At 39.9% G+C, this 18,738-nt stretch overlaps 1 protein-coding gene across 3 annotated transcripts in view; it reads right to left on the bottom strand.

The window, feature by feature from the left end:
• ALDH1L2 (aldehyde dehydrogenase 1 family member L2) overlaps positions 1-18,738 on the bottom strand; it is a 56,872-nt gene that overhangs the window by 18,742 nt on the left and 19,392 nt on the right. For all 3 annotated transcript variants that reach the window (XR_009054686.1, XM_057741615.1, XM_057741616.1), the window contains exons 7-15: positions 17,790-17,924; positions 16,545-16,670; positions 15,908-15,999; positions 13,318-13,465; positions 8,888-9,007; positions 8,172-8,299; positions 6,538-6,688; positions 3,221-3,291; positions 3,039-3,144 (exon numbers count right to left, since the gene is read on the bottom strand). Coding sequence is in view for 2 of the 3 variants with exons in the window: in XM_057741615.1 (XP_057597598.1) it covers positions 3,039-3,144; positions 3,221-3,291; positions 6,538-6,688; positions 8,172-8,299; positions 8,888-9,007; positions 13,318-13,465; positions 15,908-15,999; positions 16,545-16,670; positions 17,790-17,924 (1,077 nt within the window). In the remaining variant the exon portion in view is untranslated. The remainder of the gene's footprint in view (positions 1-3,038; positions 3,145-3,220; positions 3,292-6,537; positions 6,689-8,171; positions 8,300-8,887; positions 9,008-13,317; positions 13,466-15,907; positions 16,000-16,544; positions 16,671-17,789; positions 17,925-18,738) is intronic.

Below are 18,738 nucleotides of genomic sequence, written 5' to 3'. Positions count from 1 at the left end.
AACCTCATTAGTCTCTGGTTTATCCTTATTATGTTTCTTTTTGCTCAAATGAACACATACTTATTTTCCCTTTCTTTTTACAGAAAAATTGGTATAGATCTCATTTTAAAGATCTATTGCATATCTCAGAAGCAAAATGAAAGTCATATTTTTACACTCTTAAAAACCAGTTCTGATTAAGTCTTAAATTAGTACTCTGTTAGCTTGGCTTCAAAAACTGGAATGGGCAAAAATTGAGCTGTGACTAGAAAGTAGTAGAGCTTCTATTTGTATATTTTAACGGAGGAAGTTAATAAAATAAATCAAACATAACTAACATTTATTATGTGGCTGGAAAATGGTCCTCTCATTCTGTCTGAATGAAGGGCAGGTGGTGACTGGTCACAGAGATATGTGTGGTGTCCTAGGAAAGAACAGGAGCTATCTAGTTGGACTTGGCATGAGGTTTCCAACCCCCTAAATATTTGAAATTGTCAAGAAGATATTTCAAATAGCGGATTTATATCTACTAGAGTTAAAGATCATCCTAGCCCAAAGTGTATATTATTATGCCTTAGTATGAAGTCATCATGAATATAAAGACTTTTAAAAACTACCCTGAATTAGTGATAATTTTTTAAAGTAAGAATAAAAAGATTTTATGCCATTAATAAATAAAATAAGTTGTTTCATCTTTATCTCATCCTTTTTCATTTCTATTGATTTTCTTCTGTTCAGCTAACCAGTTGGAATATAGGTTTATATTATGGCAGGATTATAGGTTTAAATGATATATGGGAACGCATTTAGCAGTGTTCTGGGCAAGAGTAGGTCATTGTTAAATATTAGGTTAAAAACGTTGTTAGAACCCGACAGACGTGGACCAGTTTCAGCCATGGGAATCTATATTTCTTACCCGGTGAAAGGGGGGAAAGCCATCTGATTCAGCCCTCCTGACATTCCCACAGGGCCTTAGTACCACCAACGGTTTCATATCATAATAAAAAGATATCTCTCACATAACAATGGCTACTTTGGGTCTTTCATTCTCAGGATTAAAATTATCATCAATCATTAAATTATCAGTTTTAAATAGCAGATAGAGCTAGACTGTAATTTCCATGGGGACAGAAATTTTATGTCTTTGTTACTATAATAATATGCCTGGCAACTAGTGAGCACTCAATACACGTTAGTAATTTTTGAACATTCTATGTAATCACTGGGGTTTTCAATGCTTAGCACTCTCTTTGGACACCGTATAGTGGTTCTCAACCCTGGCTGTACCTTAGAAACTAATGTGAAGATTTTAAGTAATACCAATGCCTGGCTTCTGACCCCCACCAATTAAATCAGAATCTCTGCCAGTGGGGCCCAGATAGCAGTCTTTTTGAAAGAGAACTCCAGACAATTCTAATGTGCAGCCAGGACTGAGCACCACTGGGCTAGGTCATCTGCCTCCTCTCTTCACTTTATTAGCTTCTTGCTTTCAATGAGTGGTGCTGCTTGGGAGAAACAGCATTCATACAGGATGCTGGTGAATAGTCCAATTCCCATGGAAGGATGAGCCAATATCTATCATACAAACACATGTATCTTTTAACTAAGTGATTCTATTAGGAACATACCCTAAAGTTGCACATGTGCATGGTGCTCTATTTAAAAGGTTATTAACTGCAACGTAGTTTATAATGGCAAAAATGTGGGGAAAATCTCAATATCCACTAATTAGGTATTGGTTAAATAAAATATTGTTTATTTATACACTGGAAGCTATTTTTTAAAAATAAGTTTCCCCCCCCTTTGGTAAGTATGTATAGAATGCTACTATTTCATTTTATTTTTATATTGCATTGTATCGTGGTAACAACACTTAACATGACATCTGACCTCCACAAATTGTTAAGTGTACAATACAATGTTGTTAACCATAGGCAAAATGATGTATAGCAGACCTCTAGAACTTACTCCTCTTGCATCATTGAAACTTCATGCCTGTTGTTTAGCATTAGATTTCCCATTTCCCCTTCTCCTCCTGTATATTTTTTAATTGGTTAAAAAATACTTTTAAAAAATGATCTATTGATTTGTTGAATTTCAAAAATATGTTTGTATACACAGAGAATATCTCTGGAATACCTAAGAAACTAATAAATAAAAATAATACTGGTTGCCTCTGGGAGGTAAATTGGTTGGCTGGAGGAATAAGAGGGAGACTTCACTGTCTACCTCTTAGTATCCTTTGAATTAAAAAATGTTTGAAGGTATACCTGTTTTTTTTACTGAAATTGTTTTTAATGAGGAAAACAAGATGGCTGTGGTCACATGTAGTTATGCCAAATGAAATTGTATATTTTTAAGTTCTAAAAGAAGAAATAAAAGAATAGTTAATAGATAACAAACTGTAAACTCTTCTTGAATAGAGACCAAGTTTTCTCCACAACTTGGGTGCCCCAGAATGTCTACTATTGTGCACTGCTCAGAGTAAATGCTTAGCCAGGTATTAGGTTGGCTACCATATTTTTTTCTTGAAAAGCTGCTGTAGCATTAAAAAGATGTTTTTGAGAACGCTAACACTGGAATTATTTTTAAAGTTATTTCCTTGTTTTCCACAAGTATATATTTCCACACAGCTGCCACAATTATATACATTCTTTTGCATGCTCTTCCCTCATCTTCCATAACTTTACAATATTATTGATAATTAAAATTTGAATGCCTGAAAAAAACTTTTTCTTTTGATATCTTATAGCTCTTCTAAATAACCCCCTCATTAACTGGCCATGTGGCATTTTGCAAGAATTGAACTGGATTTCACTGACATACACTGTGCCTGCTTCCATTGTCATGAAAGTTCTAGATTATGGAATCCCCATAGGATATACTGGGTAGCTATTAAAATTGAATATTGACTAATATGAAAAGATGCCCATGATATATAAGACAATGTTGTAATATATGATCCCATTTTTGTTTAAAGACATATCTGTAAATGTATGTCTGTGGTTTTAAGTAAACAGGAGAGGGGGAGACGCTGCACCTGGCCCCGCGTGTCTTACCTGTGCCGGCTTAAGCACTAAAGTATTGCCTGCTGCCAAACACGCGGCACTCTTCCACGCCAGCATCATTAGTGGGTAGTTCCAGGGGATGATAATGGCACAGACACTGCAGGGGAAGAAAGAAACATCCTCAGTCCTCTCGAACTAATACAAGTCACTCAGAGGCTCTCTCCTTGTCTTACCCAAGTGGCTCTTTCTTGGTGAAGGTCAGATTACGATTTGGACGGGCCTGGTTGATGGGAATTGTAGAACCCTAAAGAATAAAAAAGGTTGATACTACTTTACTAATTTCAATGAGTAAACTTAATCTCAATGAATCCATTATCTGTCTACCTCTCTTGCTTTTTCTTAGCTGTTATTTAAAAAGCAGTGTTCCATTTATGAGAAATACATCTACACCTAAAAAGGAATGGCTGTGTCTTTCTCAAAAGAACTGAGACACAGAAGAAAAAAATGTAATTCTAATTTAATCACTTCCATTACCAATTTCTTGGCATGGCAGAGAATGTTAATTGCCTGCCCAATATCCACTCTCCCCTCTGTTCTTAGTAACAGAAACGCTATATTAATAATTGGGATGATCTGCCTGCCAATGCAGGAGAGACGGGTTCGATTCCTGCTCCAGGAAGATCCCACATGCTGCAGAACAACTAAGCCCATGTGCCACAACTATTGAGTCTGTGCCCTAGAGCCCGTGAGTCACAACTATTGAGCCTATGTGCCACAACTACTGAAGCCCACGTGCCCAGGGCCTGTGCTCCGCAACAAGAGAAGCCACTGCCATGAGGAGCACACGCATGACAATGAAGAGTAGCCCCCGCTCACCACAATTAGAGAAAGCCCGTGTGAAGTGTCAAATACCCATCAAAGACCCAACATAGCCGATAAATAAATAAATAAATATATTAAAAAACAATTGGGGTGGCAACATGCTCAGATAAACTACTATGTTCCCTAGTTTCCACAGCAGATATGGATGGTAAATGGAAGACGGAAGCACAAGGCATGGGAAGGGGAATGCTCTTTAAAGTCGGCTGACTCAGCTCAGACAAGTGCTCTCCTACCCTTGCTCTCACTCTCTCTTCTTCCTTCTTCCTGCTCAGAATGTTGCTAAAAAAGGCTGGCGCTGCAGTGGTTATCATGAGACCACGAGGCAGCCATGAGGGTAGAGATCACATGGTACTAAGGATACCCTGGTGAGACTTCCCTGGTGGCGCAGTGGTTAAGAATCCACCTGCCAATGCAGGGGACATGGGTTTGATCCCTGGTCGGGGAAGATCCCACATGTCGCAGAGCAGCTAAGCCTCTGCACCACAACTACTAAGCCTGCGAGCCACAACTGTTGAGCCCACCTGCTGCAACTACTGAAGCCCATGTGCCTAGAGCCTGTGCTCTGCAACAAGAGAAGCCTGTGCACTGCAACGAAGAGAAAGCCCATGCAGCAATGAAGACCCAACACAGCCAATAAATAAATAAAGTTAATTTAAAAAGGGAAAAAAAAGGATGGCCTGGCAAAGAGAGAGATGGAATCTTCATTTCACACACGACTTGATTGCCTGCTTTTGGACTCCTTGAAAGTGAGATGAAAACAAATTTCTTAGTTGGGTTTTCTATTATATGTAGCCAAATTTGATCCCAACTCCTTCATGACAGTAGCCTTTTTAAAGTTAATTAATTAATTAATTAAATTTACTGGCTGTGTTGGGTAAGTTAATTAATTAATTAATTAAATTTATTGGCTGTGTTGGGTCTTTGTCGCTTGCTGCGTGTGGGCTTTCTCTAGCTGCGCCGAGTGGGGGCTACTCTTTGATGTGGTGCGTGGGCTTCTTAGCGCGGTGGCTTCTCTGGTTGTGGAGCACAGGCTCTAGGTTTGCAGGCTTCAGTAGTTGCAGCATGTGGGCTCAACAGTTGTGGCTCACAGGCTCTAGAGCGCAGGCTCTGTAGTTGTGGTGCACAGGCTTAGTTGCTCTGCAGCATGTGGGATCTTCCCGGACCAGGGAGTGAACCCGTGTCCCCTGCATTGGCGGGTGGATTCTTAACCACTGTGCCACCAGGGAAGTCCATGACAGTAGTCTTTAACTGAAGCTATACATTTGTTTTGCCACATAAAATATTATTGCTGTTACTAATACAAGTAAGTGTACAATCTCTTATCTGAAACCCTTGGGGCCAGGTGTGTTTCGGGATTCAGAATTTTTTTTGACTTTAGGAAACATAACATAATGCATATACCTTACACAATGTTATAATATCTATAACCTCCAATAGTGCCTGAGGCAGCCCCCCATAATCAAGCATATGAGTATTTATTCAGTGAAATATATAAGTATTCACTCTAAGTGATATGAATAAAGATTATAGACTTGTTCATTTAGGTCGGGTTTTGGCACAAATGAGTTTGAACCAATTGAACAAATCCATTTTCAGGTTTCAGAGCAATTTGGACTTCATAATTGAGGATAAAGGATGGACTTGAACTCTTACTAAATACTTATATATGTATGACTTTGTGGCTGAAGAGTAATAACAGCTAAATTTATGTGCAAGAACTACTATGGTGCAGACTTTAACCCTGTAGCATATAAACACTTGTTTCTAATCCTCATAACATAACTTACAAGGTATGGAGTATCGTGACCATTTTACAGATGAGGAAAGGGAGGCTCAGAGAGGTAGATAACTTTAACAACAATAGCCGGTAAGTGGCAAAGCTGAGGCTTGGAACCAGGTCTCTCTGATTCTGTATTAATGGTGGTAGCAGCAATGTGCCCAGATAAAATATTATGCTTCCCAGTCTCCTCAGCAGATAGAGACAGCCAATGCTGGGATTGCTTTTTAGAGTCCTTTTACCTTTCTCCCTCCTCCCCACTTCCTCCTTGCTGCTGGGAATGTGGCTGTGATGGCTGATGCTTCAGTGGTTACCATGATCTATGAGTGGCATGCATTCTGCTGTTTGCTGCAACCCTATTTCCCTTCTGTATCCCAATACCGAAGCCAAGTGTAGTTACCATTTATCACCACATGTGCCATTTATTTTCTTGTAGAAAAAAGGAAATGGAAATTTTTATCAAACTTGTGTCTTTCAAATTTTTTTCTTATAACCAGTCTGCATAGCCCATCTATGCTAGCTCTCCGACCTCTGTAGGCATTTGAGTTTTCAGTTCCTCCATGATACTAGGCTTCTCTCTATGCCAGCAAGATTATTAGATGCTCTCAGGAGACAATACAGTAAAGTACAAAGAACATCATTAGATTTTATGTTAAGAAAATCCTGAGTTCAAATCCTAGCCCTATGATTTACTTACTTTGTGACCACAGGTAAATCATTTACTGTCCTCAAGCCTCATCTTCCTCACCTGTAATGAGCTATCCACCTGCCTCAGATGATTGTTGTAAGGATCAGATGAGAAAATCTGCACAAGGGATGGCTCTGACTCAGTGTCCTTACAAACTAATAAACGTTCGTCCCTTTTCCTCTTGGAATGATCTATGTGCTTACCTGAATTTTGTCACACCAGCCAGCAAAATATCTGAATGTTTGCACAGACATTCCAATGTGAGTCTTCAGAGCCAAGGTGTAGACAGCCCCTGAATCAAGGGCTTCAATGGTTGCCAGCTCTTCTTGGTTCTCTTCCAGTAGGTCTGCAAGTCTGTTGGTCAGTGAAAGAAATCCATTCAACAAATACTGAGTCTCTACTATGTAGAAGGCACCATCCTAAGGGCTAAGAACTCAGAAGTGGACACAAATGGACCAGGTCTCTGTCCTCATGGAGAACGTGATATAGTAGGAAAGACAGACATTAAACAAGTAATTTCATAAAACTTGTTTCAGGAGTTATAAAGAAGAAGCAGAGGATGTTGGGAGTCTGTATCATTTGTGTCATAGATGTATGAGAAGTAACACAGTGATCAAGCCACAGTAATCCAGAGAGATTAGTGATAGAAAACAGTGGGAATGTGGATAGTTCAAGAATATACCAGGGGATGTTAGAGGGCAAACCATGCCCCTGGAGAACCCACGAACACTTAAGGATTTCTGGTTGGTACAGAAATATTTTCAACACTCGCTGAAGAGGACAAGACAGAGACACGTGGAATGAATTACAAACGCCACGACAGGTTTCCGTGTGGTCTCTAGTTTCTATGGGAAGAGAAGTGCAGGACTGTCTAAGGACTCTGACATAGTCAAAGTTCATCTTTCGTATTCACCTCCTCCATTTGTTTTCCTTCCTTCCTTTAGTGGTTCTGAGCTGTTCCTTTTGGACCATTCCAAAGTCAGTCTTGAAATCTTCCTTCCTAATGTTTCTTCCAGATCTTGCTCCAAGAAATCTTTTGACCAGAGTCAGCTATTTGGCTTTTAGTAAGTAGAAAACTGAATTTACGATCAAATCTAATTACTCTTGGCACACTAAGCTACCAATTTATAATACCCTTTCCAGGCCTTAGTGTTTTTCCTCCTTGCTCCTACACCCTACACATCAAGTAGACTTAAAATTTCTCTTTGGAAACAACAGGGTGCTGGATGTTCTCCGTGTGCTGCTTGTGCTCTAGTCTCCACCCTGCTCTGTGACCCCTGGAGGATGACCTTTAAAGACTACATCACAGGCTCCCATGCTCCCTCACTGAGCCTGGCTAATGAGAGGCCAGTGGGAGGCACCCCCAGGAGACTGGCACACTGGAGGATAAAATGGTCAGGGATTCGGATCCCCTGGCTTGCCTCAGTGATGGGCTGTGTCCCTCCACCAAGGCCCACTGTAGTGTTGTCTCCTACGGCTACAGATTCTGCCAGATTCTCGTAAACGCTCCTTCCTCTGTCCCTTCAGGTCTTGGAGTAAGAGCAGCTTCCCCCGTTCTACCCCTGCCTGGGTGCTTCCTTTGTTTGATTCCCTTGACCTTGCTCACATTTTTACAGATACATAATCCTTTACTAAACTTCTCATACAGGGACACTGACTGAAACAAGCAATAATACAAAAATCAGGAACTCACAAAGATGGGATTTTATATGATGCAAGGAACAAAAGATATGCTACACAATAGGTGCATACTAGAACGTTTTGGAGAAATTTTTAAAATCTTGGCAATGTTAGTCAGTATCCAAAGGCCACAGATTTGTGATCTTAAAAATCATACCTGTACATCAACCTTCCTCTTTCTCTTGCATTCATTCTTCCCCATTCACCGTTTTCAAAAGCATCTTTGGCTGCTGCTACTGCTTTATCAACATCCACCAAAGAGGCATAGGATACTTTGCATATTGTCTATTTCAAGGTAAGAAAAAATAGGCTATAGGTTATTTATATGCAGAGATATACAACTATGTTTCTTGGGCTTAATATTCTACTATAAAATTTAAAGAATTTTTTTATGATGGAAAATCAATACTTCCAGTAACATAGTAAAGAAAAAGAGACAATTTTAACATGAAAATTGTGAGCCTAAAATTTAATACCTCTCATGTCACAGGATACTATGAGAAGACACGTTCAGGAAACTAACTATTTCTTCTGGTGCCTTAGGGAAGCTGAATTTCTCACTATGGACTTGCAAAGTCTGAGATTTTCTTTTCACACATATAGCTTTACATGGAATTGTGCTTCTGATGTGTATAGGTATAGTAAATCATCTAAATTCATCATAAATATTCATACTTCAAAGTAGGTTACTGTAGTTAACAGTAGCCGGTACCAGAACTGAAAAGTTGAAAGAAATGCATGAAGTACATTTATATTAAGTGCTTAGAGGCAGAGTAATAGAATAAGTAACTTGTTCAGGCTGTTTTATAACTGTGTATAAATGAAAAAAAATCCAGGATCAGTGGTCACTACACACACTAAGTAATTACTCACAGATCCATCTGTTGGGTTGATAGTGTCATAAGTTTTTCCATCATCAGCATCTGTGAACTGTCCATTGATGAAACACTGATACGGCATTTTTACTGTCATTTCATTGACCTCCTTTGAAACCTGAGAGACAGAATTAAATTAATAGATTCAATGGATTTCTATGCTTATGCATTTGATACCAAATAACAATAAAGAAGCTTATTTACTAATGCAGGGGGAGAAATTAGGTCAATGGGAGTCTATTGCTTACTGTCTAGAAGAGACAAGCAGATGTAATATTTCGGCCTCATGATTCTTAGATTGGCCACTGAGGCAAGAGGTCAGCCTCTGTGAAGTGCTCTAGGTGGGGCTTTAGAAGGATCTGCTTTCTTTCTCATAGAGATGAAAGATGACTCAGAAGACCTCCAGATAATGAAAACACCACCATCTACTGGCAATATCTGTGGAGTGCAGCCATTGTGGTCATTCAAAGTTTTGAAATTGCCTGTCAATCGGTTTCCTTTTACACTGGTGCCATTTTAAGTTTTCTTTCCTGTGTTCTTCCCAATTTTCACTTTTCCTCTCTTACATATGTGTTGCTAAAATTGTACTCTCTACTATTAGCTGGCAAATGAATTTAGATTCGTCCATTAACCTCTATAAATCTCAGTGTTTTCAACAAATAAAATGGGGATAATATACCTGCTTCATACAGTTATTAAAAGACATAATTAAAATAATATATGTGAAAGAGCATTATTGGCATAAAATCTCATATCAATGAAAGGCATTAAAAAGGAAATTTAATGATCTAAGAAATTTTTTTATATAGAGAAACTGATTTTGATTAGAAAAGAAACAAAAAATAGCAAGAGGGTAGCTGGCTGCTCAGCATCACTCATTATTAGAGAGATGCAAACCAAACTACAATCAGGTACCACCTCACACGGGTCAGAACGGCCATCATTAAAAAGTCTACAAATAACAAATGCTGGAGAAAGTTTGGAGAAAAGGGAACCCTCCTACACTGTTGGTGGGAATTAAATTGGTGCACCCACTAGAGAAAACAGTATGGAGGTTCCTCAGAAAACTAAAAATAGAGTTGCCATATGATCCAGCAATCCCACTCCTAGGTATATATCCAGACAAAACTCTAAATTTGAAAAGATACAGGCACTCCAATGTTCATAGCAGTACTATTTACATAGCCAAAACATGGAAACAACCTAAATGTCCATCGACAAATGAATGGATAAAGAAGATGTGGAATTCCACATTCTACACAATGTGCAATAACTGAAATTTTAAAAGTCACTAGAGGGGTTTGACAGTAGATTCAAGTAGGCAGAAGAAAGAATTAACAAACCAGACAATGGGTCAATAGAGATATCCAGTCTGAAAATAGGAAGGAAAAGGATTTTAAAAATGAATAGAAGGACTTCCCTGGTGGTCCAGTGGGTAAGTCTCCGTGCTCCCAATGCAGGGGGCCCAGGTTTGATCCCTAGTCAGAGAACTAGATCCTGCAACTAAGGGTCTGCATGACTAAACTAAAGTTCCAGAGTGCCACAACAAAGACCTGGAGCAGCCAGAATAAATAAATAAATAAATAAATAAATAAATATTTTTTAAAAAATGAATAGAGCCTTATAAGCCTGCAGGACACCATCAAATGTACCAACACATGCATAATGAGAGTCCCAGGAATGAAGGGAGAGGGGGAAAGGGGCAGAAAGAATATTTGAAGAAATAATGGCTGAAAAAGTCCCAAATTTGATGAAAAACATTAATCTGAACATCCAAGAAGCCCAATAAATTCCAAGTAGGAAAATCTCAAAGAGACCCATCCTAAACACATCATAATAAAATGGCCAAGGGCCAAAGACAAAGAGGGGATCTTGAAAGCAGCAAGGGAGGAGAAACCTATCACCTAAAAGGGATCCCCAATAAAATTAACAGAAACCATGGAGGCCAGAAAGCAATAGGATGATACTCAAAGTGCTGAAAAAAAAAAGACTGTCAACCGAAAATTCCATATACAGCAAAAATATCCTCCAAGAACAAAGGAGAAATTAAGTCACTCCCAAATGAGCAAAAACCAAGATAAGTCATTGCTAGCACATTGCCTTTCAAAAAGTACTAAAAGGTGTCCTTCCAGCAGAAATGAAAGGACACTAGACAGTAATTTAAATCTACATGAAGAAATAAAGAGCACTGACAAAGGTAAATATAAGTCAGTATAAATGTATTTTTGTTTTTAAACACTTTTCTTCTCCTATCTGATTTAAAAGACAACTGCATTAAGCAATAATTATAAAACTATGTTGGTGTGCTTATCATGTATGAAGATGTATTTGTATGACAGTAATAGCACAAATAAGGAGGTAGGGAGCAAGCCATACTGTAGCAAAGTTTTTCCACACTAGTGGTGTTAAGCTGGTATTAATCTGAGCTAGAATGTTTTAAGAAAAATGTCTCTTGGAATCCTCAAAGCAACCTCTAAGAAAATAACTAAAAATATATAGGAAAATAAACCAAAGAGATTAAACTGGCATACTAGATAATATCCATTTAACAAGAAAGAGGGCAGTAACGGAGGAAGAGAGGAGCAAAAAGGCATAAAACAAGACATACAGAAGCACAAGTGGCAAAAGAACAAATAGATTCATTAGACAATCAAATTTTAAAGCTTCTGTGTGTTAAAGGACACTATCAAAAAAGTGAAAAGAATGGGAGAAAATAGTTACAAATAATATATCTGACTAGGGTCTAGCATCCAAAATATACTAAGGCCTCTTACAACTCAAACATTAAAAAGACAAATGTCCCAATTAAAAAAGTGGCAAAGGATTTGAGGGAATTCCCTGGTGGTACAGTGGTTAGGACCAGGCGTTCTCACTGCCAGGGGAGCAGGTTCCATTCCTGGTCAGGGAACTAAGATCCCACAAAAACAAAACAAAACAGAACAAAAGAAACAACAACAACAACAAAAAACAGACAAAAGACTTGAATAGATGTTTCTCCAAAGAAGATATAAAAGGCCAATAAGCACATGAAGAGATGCTTATCATCAGTCACTAGGGAAACGTAAATCAAAACTGCAATGAGACACCACTTCACACACACTAGAACAGCTGAAATAGAGAAGACAGACAATAACATGTTGGTGAGGACATGAAGAAATTAGAAGCTTCCTACATTGCTCCTGGCATTGTAAAATGGTGTAGTCACTTTGGAAAGCAGACTGGTAGTTCCTCAAAAAGTTAAACATAGAGTTACCATATGACTCATCAATTCCACTTCTAGATATTTAGGCAAGAGAACTGAGAACATATGTTCACACAAAAACTTATACATGCATTTTCATAGCAGCATTATTTATAACAGCCCCAAAGTAGAAGCAACACAAATGTACATCAACTGAGGAAAGGATAAGCAAAACGTAGTTTATCCACACAATGGACTATTATTTGGCGAGGAAAAGAAATGACATGATAATCTACTCTACAATATGGATGAACCTTGAACACATTATGCTAAGTAAAAGAAGCCAGCTGCAAAAGGCCACTTACTGCATAATTCTATTTATATAAAATCTCTAGAATAGACAAATCCATAGAAACAGAAAGTAAATTAGTGGTTTCCTGGGCCCAGGGCCCAGGGCCCAGGGCCCAGGAGAGGAGAGCAGAGAATGACTGCCAGTGGACACAGGGTTTCTTTTTGGGAGGTGATGAAAATGTTCCATAACCAGACAGTGGTAACAGTTGACAACTTGGTGAATATACTAAAAACCAATGAATTATACATTTTAAGAGGGTGAAATGTATGGTATCTGATTTATAATCTCAATAAAACTGTCATTTTAAAAAGGCTGTAGGGACTTTCCTGGTAGCACAGTGGTTAAGAATCTACCTGCCAATGCAGGGGACATGGGTTTGATCCCTGGTCCGGGAAGATCCCACATGCCATGGAGCAACTAAGCCCGTGCACCACAACTACTGAGCCCGTGTGCCGCAACTACTGAGGCTGTGTGCCACAACTACTGAGCCTGTGCTCTAGAGCCCATGCTCTGCAACAAGAGAAGCCACCGCAATGAGAAGCCTGCGCACCACAACGAAGAGTAGCCCGTTTGCCGCAACTAGAGTAAGCCTGTGTGCAGCAATGAAGACCCAATGCAGCCAATAAATAAATAAATAACTTTTAAAAAGAAAAATAAAGAAGCCACCATACTGAGAAGCCTGCTCACCGCAATGAAGAGTAGCCCCTGCTCACCACAACTAGAGAAAGCCCACAAGCAGCAGCAAAGACCCAATGCAGTCAAAATAAATACATTAATTAATTAATTAAAAAATAAAAAGGTTGTAAATGTGAAAACAAATGGATGACAGGTACAGCATTTTCTGACAGTATGCAGGTCTTAACGATGTGGACTTCCACACCATGGACAGGCTTACATAATCCACCACTAGCTCCGCTTCTTGATCTTCTCCTCTCAGTCTCCTCACGACTTTCTGGATGAAGTCTTCAAACTTGGTGGCCATGTAAACATCCTCATTCTGTAACTGAAGCCCTCCACATTTCTGTCTTATCTCTTCAACCAGCCTGAAAGGAAGAACCAGCTCAGGTCACATTTTTAAAAGAGTTTAGGGACTGTGATTACATTAAAGTTGCTTTGAAGTAGGACATATGTCACATGCCTATCTATATCCCATGCAATCTTCTATGATAATAACCAGAGAAACTGATAAGATTGGGAGGAAAAAAATTTGAAGCTGTCTTGAAGGACAGTGGCAATGCTTTAAATTTTTATTTTTTTAAAATTTATTTATTTTTGGCCACATCAAATGGTATGTGGGATCTTAGTTCCCCAGCCAGGGATCAAACCTGCACCCCCTGCATTGGGAGCTCGGAGTCTTAACCGCTCGACCACCAGGGAAGTCCTGGCAATTTTTTTTATGCATGACTAGAAAGACAAGAAATCAAGTCAAAGACATTTTAATTACTTGCAAGCAAGATGATAAAGGGCACATAAAATCAGTTTCTTTCCTTTCGAAAGTATTCAAGGAATAAGAAATAAAGAAAATTTCTGAACTGTAAAGATTATGAGAAATAAAAGTCATACCATCGAATATTTTCTCTAGATCCTGTGTAAGAATAAAACAAACGTTAGTACTACATGGCTAAGATAGGTACTAAACAGAACCATTGGGTAGGTTAATATCATTTGTAAAGTCCTTTTCAACGCTTTGATTTTTCACTGCTAATTTTTCAAACCACAGCTCTAATTTGGCATTTCTTGAGTAGCAAGGTGTACCAGACACAGTGTAGAAAGCCTCCCATGGGGTTGTTTGGCCATTTAATCTCTAAAAGAGATGAGGTGCCTTGGTAGTTCAAGATAATAATATCGGATGATTATGATAAGTCAGACACTCAAACAGGAAATGGGTAACTCCTGCAGGAGTATCTTGTTAGCAAAAAAACTAGTACTAAAAGTACAATGTTGAAATCGTTAGTTGAGCAAATGAGAAGTTTCTGGGAACTTATGAATCATAGCTGAGAAATCTGTAACTTGAGGAACCAAGACTCTTGACTTCTGATAATGATATTTGCTCTTGAGAGGATTGTTTTTGATGATTGGAATAAGAAAGACCCACAAATGAAGGGACTCTGTCTCATTCATGACTATACCCCCAGTGCAAAAAACTGTTCCTGATGTGTTGTAAATGTTCAATAAATTTTGTTAAATACATGAGTAACCCTATATGGGGGGCGGGGGGGAGGGGAGAAGCTGGGAGATTGGGATCGACATATACACACCATTATGTATAAAATAGAAAATCAACAAGGACCTAATGCGTAGCACAGGGAACTCTACTCAATACTCTGTAATGACCTATATGGGAATAGAATCTAAAAAAAGAGCAGAGATATGTATACATATAACTGATTCACTTTTCTGTACAGCAGAAACTGACACAACATTGTCAATCAACTGTACTCCAATAAAAATTAATTTAAAAAATACATGAGTGAATAAATGCATAAACAGAGTATTCATCAAGAACACCTGCTTTGGGGCTTCCCTGGTGGCACAGTGGTTGAGAATCCGCCTGCCAATGCAGGGGACACGGGTTCCATCCCTGCTCCGGGAAGATCCCACATGCCTCGGAGCAACTAAAGCACCACAACTACTGAAGCCCACATGCCTAGAGCCTGTGCTCTGCAACAAGAGAAGCCACCATAATGAGAAGCCTGCGCACTGCAACGAAGAGTAGCCCCCACTCGCTGCAACTAGAGAAAGCCTGCACACAGCAACAAAGACCCAATGCAGGCAAAAAAAAAAAAAAACACTTGCTTTGTCAACATGAAGGATTGTCAAGAGGAGTTTACCTTGTTTATTCAGTGAATGGCCACAGTGTGGCCCTCAAAGGAAAACCACCTCTGCAAGAATCTCCACTATTAGGATCCTGGTCTGGTCTTCATGCCATAGAGGGTGGCTTTCTAGTCCTCTAGTCCTTTCTATTTGTTGTAAACCTGTGCAGAGAAATTCTGACTACAGAGTGATTACCCTTATACTTCCAAGAAGTCTGATAGTCCTCATTCTAGATATATCATACTAGGTAACTTGGGGATACAGGAAAAAAAGATTTGGGGTAAGTGTAATCCGTGTTAGGTATCCTCTTAGATGAGACCATATAGGAAAATCCCAACTAACATTCTCACTCAGAGCTTCCCAATTCTGACTGGAGGAGAATCAGCTAAGAAATATGAAGACAGATTTTTAAATGAAACAAACAACTAGAAGGGTTGTTTTCTAGGTGTACAGCAAATACGAAAACAACTCCTGGTTAGCAATAAAGAGAAGGGAACAAATACATGTATTTGACCACGGAAACACACAGACCAAAGAAGATGAAAAGGGAAATGTAGTAGATGGGTATGATGGAGTGATAACATCCAGCACAAAGGATTTAGATTTGATTTTCAAAGTCAAAGTCAAAATCCCTGGTGGAAGGGTGTGAGTCAGGAAGGTGGTGGTTTTACCTGACAACATCCATTGAGCGTGCTCCAGCTTTAAAAAAGTCTGTTGAATCTTCAATAACAGGGACGTTGCTTAAAATTCCAGCCCAGATGACCTACACAAGGGAAACTTTTATGCGGGAGCTGCCGTACAGAAGCCTGTGGCAGAGACGAGCTAGCTTCTCACCAAACCTACTCCTTTACATGGCTTCCTTACATTTCTCAGCATCTCTTCAAGTGAGAGGCAGCCCTGTGACTGACTTCTAGCCAGTGAATGTGAACATGTGACCTGTACTCCCATGAAAAACCTCCCTCACACAGTTCTCTGTGTTCTTGTGCTCTTCTTGGCTGTCTGGGATGGAGATGACCCCCAGCGGGACCTTGAAGACAGCAGCGCCTGGGTTCCTGCCGGACTCCGCCTCTAGTCCTCATGTTCCAACTTCACCCCAACCCCCATGCCAACCTAGAACGGCCCTGGATTATTTATGTGAGTGACAAATAAATGTGCATATAAATTTTGGCATCGATTTCCTTTTGCAGCTAATATGAAAAAAGAGGAGATAAAAGTTCCATCCCAACTACTTTGAGGATTAATGGGACCAGTTACAAAAATGGTTTCGTTTTCCAAGGTAAGGTAACATTAAGAACTTTACGTGTTCACCTTGATGGTCTCTGCCACCTTTACTTCTTCGGCTGTAAGTTCCACCACTGGTGTCTCGCCCGCTGAAAAGTACTGAGAGGCAGGAATCATTTTTCCATCTTCAAACTGCAGATTTCTCACCATCAGCTACAAAATAACAAGACAAGCAGAAGAACTGAGAATTAGGACAATTCAAAACTGAGATTGGTGGGAGAAGGAGTCTTATATGGGTATAAGGACCAGCTTATTTGGCAAATTCAAAAATATGGATTAAAAGTACTCACCGTTATGTGTAAAAGGACTGAAATGGTATTTCAATCATGGCAGCAAAAAGGAGGAAGTTAAATCTAGGAGTAGATATATCTCAAAATGGATGATAAGCCCTCCCAAAATTGACATTTGGATACAGGTATTGGGTCTTAAAGTCTACTGCAACCAGCACTAGTACTAGTACTAGTACTACTACTACTACTGTCATCTTCTGAACACTTACCCCTAGCATGTGCAGTGCTAAGTACATATATGCTGAAGTATCTGATTCAATCTCATACATCCTGACAGAGACAGGTGTCCTTATTATCCCCATTTTACTGATGAGGAAATGGAGCCTCAGTGAGGTTAAGTAATTTGCCCAGTGCCACACAGCGAGTAACAGAGCTGGGGTTGCAATCCAGGACGAGCCGGGCTCTGAAGCCTACCATCTTGATAACTGATCTGTCCTGTAAGCCACCTGGGAGCTGCAAATTCCCTTTCGCTTTCTTCACTGGGCAGCTGCCCAAGAGCCCGCACTCCTAAGCACAGGCAGTGTAGGTGGGCATCTGCCTGGTGAGGCGAAGGGAGGAGCATCTGAGAGCGCCGCATCCTCTGATCCTCCCGGCCTCTGCCAGTGGGAAGGCAGACACAGGAGATCACTCTCTCTGCTTTATAGATGTGGAAACTGAGCCTCAGAGGGGAGAGGCGTCCTGCCCGAGACCAGTAAGTGGCAGAGTGGGGATTCACATCCTGTTTCCTGACTGAACTCCAAGCTCTTTCTACTGTGCCACAAAGCGGGCTCTGCAGGTCCTTGGGGCCCATCCTGAGAAGCCTTGCTCTCATCAGGGCACACAGAGCCAGCTCATCCCCAGAGAGAAACGGGGCACAGACATCTGGAGCCCCCACATCCCACAGCAAAGCCAGACTACCCTGTGAAAGCTAGTCCCTTAACAGCTTGGGGTATCGAAGGAAACGAAGAGAGTTATTTTACAGATAACCATACTGAACACTCACTGCTTTTCCATCGTTACCAAAGAGAACAAGTCCGTTTTTGGTAACAAGACCAGGCTTCTTGGCACCTTTAATTTCCAGTGGTTCTCCAGCAGGGTTGGAGCTATTCAGTAGTGATGAGCCGTAGAAAGTGACCACCTAATAAAAAGAGATCAAGCCCAGGCTGTGAAAGGAGGAAGTGAAGGCTGTTTATAAGGGTGTATGCAAACAGCACTCCTGGAAAAAAAGCTGAAGTTGGAATTCCAATTTATGACAAAATTAGGGACTAGGGACCTCCCCAGGCCCAATGTAAAAGACTATATCAAGCATCTATAGAAATGACACAAAGCAAGAGATAGTCTGTGAATGTGTGATTGAAGAGTTTAAAAAAAAATGCCCCACATCCAGGTGACACGAGTATACATTTATCATTTATTCACACTGACACAAAGGTGAATGAGATAAAAGCTCTCACAGGCTTTGCAGCCTGAAGGTAGCGTTTGTGGGGGAAGCAGGGGTGTGGGTGGGGGGCCAGGGAGGGCAGACGCAGAGTAGTAAATAGACTATTATTTTGCAGTGGGATGTGTGATGGGAAGTATGGGTGCTTTGTGGGTCAGTTCATGGAAACAGGACTGGATCCAGACTGTAACTAAGAGAACTGGATACTAATTGATTCATTATTATAATTCTATGACCATTAGCTATCGTTTGATTGAACACTATGATATTTAATATTTATTGAATACTTATTCTGTGCCAGGGACTAAGTACTTAGATGAATTAACATGTATTAACACATTTCATCTTCACAACAACCCCAAACCTATAAAGGAGGCACAATTATTAGTCTCATTCTACAGTGAGGAAACCAAGGCACTCAATGGTTAAGTAACCTGCTGAAGGTTACATGGCAAATAGCTGCAAAGCCAGGATTTTAATGGAAACATTCTGGCTTCAGATTCCACACTTTTTT

Source organism: Hippopotamus amphibius, chromosome 7 (genome assembly GCF_030028045.1).
Source record: "Hippopotamus amphibius kiboko isolate mHipAmp2 chromosome 7, mHipAmp2.hap2, whole genome shotgun sequence".
Lineage (NCBI taxonomy): Eukaryota > Metazoa > Chordata > Mammalia > Artiodactyla > Hippopotamidae > Hippopotamus > Hippopotamus amphibius.
Note: the sequence above shows the minus strand (reverse complement) of the source record. Positions and strands in the feature narration are given on the sequence as shown.